The sequence below is a fragment of the Sinocyclocheilus grahami genome, unplaced genomic scaffold, assembly GCF_001515645.1.
Source record: "Sinocyclocheilus grahami isolate Dianchi unplaced genomic scaffold, SAMN03320097.WGS_v1.1 scaffold382.1, whole genome shotgun sequence".
Lineage (NCBI taxonomy): Eukaryota > Metazoa > Chordata > Actinopteri > Cypriniformes > Cyprinidae > Sinocyclocheilus > Sinocyclocheilus grahami.
In genome coordinates this window covers 1,939,352-1,947,418 of record NW_015505561.1, presented here as the reverse complement: position 1 = coordinate 1,947,418, position 8,067 = coordinate 1,939,352, and the positions used below count along the sequence as shown (strand labels likewise).

General features: G+C 40.5%; 1 protein-coding gene across 1 annotated transcript in view; it reads right to left on the bottom strand.

The window, feature by feature from the left end:
- LOC107549834 (chromodomain-helicase-DNA-binding protein 4-like) overlaps positions 1–8,067 on the bottom strand; it is a 38,727-nt gene that overhangs the window by 6,731 nt on the left and 23,929 nt on the right. Inside the window, exons 26-33 of the mRNA XM_016231006.1 lie at positions 7,603–7,694; positions 7,383–7,516; positions 5,856–6,000; positions 5,547–5,709; positions 3,680–3,780; positions 1,026–1,257; positions 845–907; positions 598–753 (exon numbers count right to left, since the gene is read on the bottom strand). Of these exons, the coding sequence (XP_016086492.1) occupies positions 598–753; positions 845–907; positions 1,026–1,257; positions 3,680–3,780; positions 5,547–5,709; positions 5,856–6,000; positions 7,383–7,516; positions 7,603–7,694 (1,086 nt within the window). The remainder of the gene's footprint in view (positions 1–597; positions 754–844; positions 908–1,025; positions 1,258–3,679; positions 3,781–5,546; positions 5,710–5,855; positions 6,001–7,382; positions 7,517–7,602; positions 7,695–8,067) is intronic.

Sequence of the window (8,067 nt, the reverse complement as noted above, 5' to 3'; positions counted from 1 at the left end):
CAAAACTCCGCATTTGAACAGTCAATAGCAAATACTTAAACTAATAACAAAACAGTAACTGATTCAGAAGCCCAGATTGTCATAGCAAAGTCAGAATTACCTCCTCTCCTAGGTTCACTAAACGGTCATCCATAAAATGCATTGCTGTTCTGTTGTAAGTAATCTTAAAAATTTCTAAATGCATCTACTTTCGGAAGGCCAAATAAAGTGCTTTTGCTTTCTCCTAGAAACACACAGCGTCTCCCTGACATGCTGCTTCAACACTAACTGCTTTTACTGAAACCACGCCTTCTTTCTTTGCGTGCACATTTTGGGCGGCATTATGCAAATATTTTCACATAGTGAGGTAGATATGTGGGGGCGTGTTAGAACGAGCCGTTTTAGGGGGGCGTGGCAGAGTCTTAACTTTGATAAAGTATATCTCTTTGGTTTTGAGACTTTAGTCTTTGCAACTTCAGGGATCTTATCTATGCACAATCAGCTTGTAACACTCCAAAGAGAAAGGAAAACTTGAAATCGCATCATATGACCCCTTTAAATCTAGTACAAAACCTGAGAAGAATTTCTAAAATAGACAGTCTGAACAGGAGATCTTACCGGTAAATCCTCCATCTGCGATGTTGAACATGAACCGTGTTTTGGCTTTCTTCCTCTCTTCAGTTACTGCTCCTGCTGCGCTGTCTTTGGCACTCTCTCCGTTCTGCAGTTTTCCTGCTTCCTCCGTCTTAACAGATTCCTTCTCGTCCTTCTGACCTGGAGCCAATTGAATGACAAAGTTAATCAAGTGTGTAGGTCAGATCCAGAAACTACGTAATCATTTCAAATCCATTCAGGTGGTACAGACCTTTCTTCTCATCTGTAACAGGGGTAGTGTCCATCTTTTCAGGTTCATCGTCCTTCTTTTCTCCTGAAAAAAAAGCATATGAAAAAATTTGATACTGTATGTTCAGACGAAGTAAATTTTTGATCCCATTCAACCCTGAAAACCCATATTATTACGGGTTGGAAATGCCATTTTTGTTCACCTTTGGCGTCTGAAGTTTCCTTTTCAGCTTCAGACCCTTTGGGCTTGCTGTCGTTGGTCTTCTCATCAGCGTCTCCAGACTTCCCTTTCTCTTCCTCTTTCTCATCTTGCTTCCCATCGGCCTTGTCTCCCTCTGAAGAGGATTCAGGCATTTTGTCCTTCTCCTCTTTGTCTTTGCTTTTGTCTTCAGAAGCAGAAGAAGCTTTTTCATCTTCATCAGGAATGGCAATGACCTTTTGATAAAAATAAATAGAATTGGCTTATTAACAATCAAAATCATCTAACCTCACACGGTTGAAACAATGACAATTAAGGCACCGATATACTTCAAGTGAAATCAAAGTTTAAAAAAGCTTGACAAAGCGAACTTTCCGGAAAAATTCACTCCACCTGTTAAACACCTGCAAACTACCATTGGTCTATGATTACATAACAAGCTCTTTTTCATGGAAATCTTTATTTCAATTCTTCTGTTCAATACGTCAATGTCAGACACGAGTAAAAACATGAACACACAGGAGAGGCTGCTTTATAGTAGAAATCGAAGTTGTAATTCCAATTGAAACAGACAGTTTTTTAATGTTTAATACTGCTTGTTTTAAAGCAATCTATTGCATAAATAAAAATGATGTGATTTGACTGGAGTGACGAATTTCAAGCTGCTGCAATCACCTTAATCGCTATGATCAGATGCTTTCTTAACTGCTGTTTTCTCACCACTGTCATATTTGTTGTGCGTTTATTTCGTTAGTGAGAGCAAAGCGTGCAGCACATTTATGGCGCTTTTCCACTGTGGTACGGCTCGGCTCAGTTTGCGTTTCCACTGCAGTTTAGTATCGCTTTAGAGTGGGCGGGATTATTCACATGTCGTTATAGTTGCGCCGCCTCTATTGCCGCGACTCCTGAAAAAAATTCTCATTCCGCATCGCCCCACCAGACAATGAAACAGCCACTTTTTGGTTGTTAAAAAAGGTGCGCTTGTTCAAAACAGTTGCGTTCGATCCTTCGCTGGCTGTGTTGATTTAAATCTAGCGGTTCTGTTGTGGGTGTGTCAAGTTCAGTGACGCAGGTAGTGACGATTCTCTCCGGCCAATCCGTGATCAGCAGAGTTTACACGTCATGTTTTGGTAACGGTACGGTTCACTTGGAACCTCAACCGAGGTGGTACTAAAAAAAAGTACCAGGTACTGTACCCAGTGGAAAACCCCCCAAAAGTGAACCGTACCGAGACGTACCATGCAGTGGAAAAGCGCCATTATATTCATCTAAACATCACTCTCAGCAGTATAAGCGGAGTCAGGTTGTTCGCTAACAGTAATCGCTGCTTTTTATTTTAATCCCAAAGTGAAGAACAAAAAATAACTTCCCCATGAGTGTATGTAGCTTTAAACAGAGATCCAGAGTTTGTTTGTACTCACTTCATTGTCTTTATTCTCACTTGCATCCTTCTCACCGTCTCCATTTTTCACCTTTTCTTTATCGCCATCTTTTCCACCATCTTCTGCTTTGGAAACACCATCTGTAGAACAAACAGGCAAAGGTTTAATAATCTGTCTAAAGGCCGTTTCACACGGAGCGTGATGCGAAAAAGCGAACGTTGCTTTCACACAGAACATGAAACGACTGATCGCCTTCTGCTAATTCACGCCTGCATGCTAGGTGGCGCTGACCAGCAATGCATTTTTCCTCAGATATGTGTCTCGTATATGGATTTAACATCGTCCGCTGCTCAATATACAGCATTAAATTAAGATAAATAAAGTTTGGTTCTATGCCAGAAACACAAACTATCTATAATGCTTACAAGAAAACATCTTAAAATACGAACAGAAGTAGCATCAAGCCACATTTGAAAATTTATGTACGTTAATGAATGGGAGTGACGAATTTCAAGCTGCTGCAATCACCTTAATCGCTATGATCAGATGCTTTCTTAACTGCTGTTTTCTCACCACTGTCATATTTGTTGTGCGTTTATTTCGTTAGTGAGAGCAAAGCGTGCAGCACATTTATGGCGCTTTTCCACTGTGTGGTACGGCTCGGCTCAGTTTGCGTTTCCACTGCAGTTTAGTATCGCTTTAGAGTGGGCGGGATTATTCACATGTCGTTATAGTTGCGCCGCCTCTATTGCCGCGACTCCTGAAAAAAATTCTCATTCCGCATCGCCCCACCAGACAATGAAACAGCCACTTTTTGGTTGTTAAAAAAGGTGCGCTTGTTCAAAACAGTTGCGTTCGATCCTTCGCTGGCTGTGTTGATTTAAATCTAGCGGTTCTGTTGTGTGTGTGTCAAGTTCAGTGACGCAGGTAGTGACGATTCTCTCCGGCCAATCCGTGATCAGCAGAGTTTACACGTCATGTTTTGGTAACGGTACGGTTCACTTGGAACCTCAACCGAGGTGGTACTAAAAAAAAGTACCAGGTACTGTACCCAGTGGAAAACCCCCCAAAAGTGAACCGTACCGAGACGTACCATGCAGTGGAAAAGCGCCATTATATTCATCTAAACATCACTCTCAGCAGTATAAGCGGAGTCAGGTTGTTCGCTAACAGTAATCGCTGCTTTTTATTTTAATCCCAAAGTGAAGAACAAAAAATAACTTCCCCATGAGTGTATGTAGCTTTAAACAGAGATCCAGAGTTTGTTTGTACTCACTTCATTGTCTTTATTCTCACTTGCATCCTTCTCACCGTCTCCATTTTTCACCTTTTCTTTATCGCCATCTTTTCCACCATCTTCTGCTTTGGAAACACCATCTGTAGAACAAACAGGCAAAGGTTTAATAATCTGTCTAAAGGCCGTTTCACACGGAGCGTGATGCGAAAAAGCGAACGTTGCTTTCACACAGAACATGAAACGACTGATCGCCTTCTGCTAATTCACGCCTGCATGCTAGGTGGCGCTGACCAGCAATGCATTTTTCCTCAGATATGTGTCTCGTATATGGATTTAACATCGTCCGCTGCTCAATATACAGCATTAAATTAAGATAAATAAAGTTTGGTTCTATGCCAGAAACACAAACTATCTATAATGCTTACAAGAAAACATCTTAAAATACGAACAGAAGTAGCATCAAGCCACATTTGAAAATTTATGTACGTTAATGAATGTTTTTGCTTAAAACCCACTTTAAACCATCATCGAGTGCTTGTAATGACTTCCGATAGTGATCTATAGTTGATTTCGATTCTATAATAAGCAGGCATGCACTCTTTGTATGTTTAATAACGCCACACTGCTTATTGTCATAAACATCCTTTATTGTTATAAAAATACCATGAGCTGCAAAACACATACAGAAAATATATAGTCATAATCATGTCTATTTGCTTTCATATTTCATGTGTAGAAATATATTGCACTCAATTTTTTTAATACGGAAGATCTAGAGTTAACGCACTCGGACTCATATAACACTCGCACACGTGGTAGAAAACGGACACGCTAGATCACAAAATTCAGTGGAGAATTAATAGAAATTATATTAAGAACATGTGCAAATAAATCTACGAATAAAAATCGGCATCCACTCTCTTCTCTCTCGGAATCCTATTCTTCGGTGTTTGTTTACCACTGGTTTTCGAAACAGCGCCACCACTCTTTGCCTTTTTGTGCAACAGCAGCTGCTCCACACACGTGATCTAAGCTTAAATCTGATTGGACAGCCTGTTTCATCGCGGCGCGACGACGAAAAAAAATCGACACAGGATGAAGAAAAAAAATCTTCGCTTTTTCGCGCCACGAATGATCGCACCTGGTGTGAATAGCACCATAGGGATTTATTAGGGCCTTTCGCACCGTGGGAACCTTTTCATAGTACCAGAAGTAATTTTGGAACTACCCACTTTTTGGCGTGTTCGCACTGCCGGAACTGGGTGCGATTTTAGTACCCGACTGCCTTTTTCGAGAACCAAATTAGCCCCTACTCCGGAGCGAATGCAACCCTTTAAATGGTACTGGGAAATAGTTCGCGCAAAATCGTCCCAGTACTTTAGTGCTGTACATTTAGTTCTGGAACTAAAGCAGTGCGAAAGGCCCTATGGTTTTGATTCAAAAGCGTCATTGCGTCGAATTTTCGCGTTCAGTTTGAAAAGCCTTAAGGGTGTATTCACACCGGTCTTGTTTGGCTCGACTGAATCAAACCCAAGTTCGCTCCCCCCTTTGGTGCGGATCTTTTGGGCAGGTGTGAATACAGCAATCGCACTCGGGTGTGCACCAAACAACCGTACCGAGACCCAGCTTAATAGGTGTTCTCGGTCCGGTTCCAATCAAACTCTGGTACGGTTGAATGGATGAACCAATGAATGGATGACCTTAAGCACACGTGTGGTTTTGTTTAGGTTCTGGTTCACTTGCTAAAAGAGCAGTGTAAAAGCGAACCGCACCAAAAAAATTAAAAATCAACATTGTATTTGGTCCAGACCAAAGCAGGTGAACTAGCGGACTTTCCTTGTGTGAATATACCCTTATATTAACAGCAATCAACTTACAATCTGAGAGGTCGTGGCATATGTGGTACCTGGAGCAGGTGTGTTGGGCTGAGTGTCCGCTGGAGTGCCAGTAGAGGGTGTTTTGCTGGGTGAATCAGGCTGACTGCTGGCGGTGGACGCTATTTTATTCTCGTTCAGCTCCATCATCCAGGGCATTGACCACTGACCGTTCACATGCTCAAACTCTTGTACCTGAAAAAGGAAGTTATCCAAACACCAACAATTAGACATCAATGCAAAATGGATTTTGCCATTCATGAATCTTGCAAATTTCATATGATCGGTTTGTAAACTTGGCATTTGTACTGCATGTTAACTACAATACATTACTCATTTACCTTCTTTCTGATCAACGACATCACACCAATACGAGTAAGAACATGTTGCCGCGACAGTCCCTCCCGGGGAACGCCATCGGCAAAGCTTTCAGCACCATCTGCACCAGGCTCACACAAGTGCCGCATAAAGAGCGAGACGTAAGCCCTGAGAGAAAGTAGACATGGACAATACCATTAGAAACAGTTCATAATTCCAAGACCCCCAGAGTAAGAATATTTAGCTAGGATTTTATGTATTTATTTTTCTAGGACCTTTTGCTCATAGATAAATGTCTCAAAATTATTAATTAATGGAGTTGATGTGATTAACCTGAGAGTAAGCTAAAAATACATATTATATTCCATTAAATGGAAATATATTCTTATACACGACTGTTTAAAGATTTTGTTTATGTTTTTGAATGGAGTGTCTTATGCTCACCAAGGCTGCATTTATACAATCAAAAATACAGTAAAATAGCAATACTGTAAAATATTACAACTTAGTAACATTTCTATTTTAATAAATATTTTCAAATAAAAGTTATTCCTGTGATGCAAAGCTGAATTTTTAGCAGCCATTACTCCCGACTTCAGTTTGATTAATTGAATGCATCTTTAATGATGAAGAGCATTCATTTCTAAAAAAAAAAAAAAAAACAATTTCTTTTTCAAAAACAATCTTTTGAACTGTAGTGCAAATTTTTAAGTTAAACATTTTTATTATGAAGAAAACCCCAAAGAGCCTGTAACTATGACTTCTTGCAATTTTTGTAGGGGAAAAAAAAAAAAATCATGCTCAGTTTTCCATTTCCCGTGAAATATTTTTAATCTGGTCACAACCTTGAAATACTTACAAAATCCTCAAAAATAAAAGTTAGGCCAAGAACTGATGACATCTTGCACAGTTTGTAACTAAAATAAATCATATTCATAGTTTTTTTCCCCCTATATATAATATTTGTAACCTAGTTGTAAACAAACAAAAAACACTAAATAAGCTCAAACTTACTTGAACTCCCGCTCTGATTTGCCACGCAAGTCTCTGACTAGCCACTGGGTTGTGAAGGCGTCCTGAGGTGGCATCCCATAACGCATCACTGCGTTCAGGAAGGCCTTCCTCTGACGAGCATTAAAACCCAACACCTGCCAAATTTAAAGTGTTTTAGTATTAGTTAAACTCAAAACACAAGAGTTCAAGAAAACATAAATCCCAGGTATCCTTCACTCACCTCAATGTTGCCGCTCACTCTGGCCAGCAGGGGGGGCAGGGGTTTGTCTTTGTCATTTCGGAGGCCTTTTCTGTTGGGTCGCCGTGAATTAGCTGCAAGTAGACAGCGAAAAATTGGCCTCAGAAAAGGGGTTTAAACTACACTTGTGCCGGTATTCGGTAATACGATATATCACGGTAATGAATATGCACGATACTGTTATCGTTGCACAGTTTGTAACTAAAATAAATCATATTCATAGTTTTTTTCCCCCTATATATAATATTTGTAACCTAGTTGTAAACAAACAAAAAACACTAAATAAGCTCAAACTTACTTGAACTCCCGCTCTGATTTGCCACGCAAGTCTCTGACTAGCCACTGGGTTGTGAAGGCGTCCTGAGGTGGCATCCCATAACGCATCACTGCGTTCAGGAAGGCCTTCCTCTGACGAGCATTAAAACCCAACACCTGCCAAATTTAAAGTGTTTTAGTATTAGTTAAACTCAAAACACAAGAGTTCAAGAAAACATAAATCCCAGGTATCCTTCACTCACCTCAATGTTGCCGCTCACTCTGGCCAGCAGGGGGGGCAGGGGTTTGTCTTTGTCATTTCGGAGGCCTTTTCTGTTGGGTCGCCGTGAATTAGCTGCAAGTAGACAGCGAAAAATTGGCCTCAGAAAAGGGGTTTAAACTACACTTGTGCCGGTATTCGGTAATACGATATATCACGGTAATGAATATGCACGATACTGTTATCGTGGGCACTTCTAAATACCGTGAATAATTATACATTACAAATTATTTCGAATTTTGAATGCATTTTAAGAATTCTTTTCCCATAAACTGGTCAAAATGCACAACACCGCTGTATGCTGAGTGAAAGACGCGTGCGCACTCTGATGTAAACAAGCGCGGACAAGAAGCACACGGCGGAACATGTGAGAGACGCTCTGGATGAAAGCGCACTTTCACTCTGACAGCAGATGGCGCTAAACTGCAGAAATAATAATAATAATAAT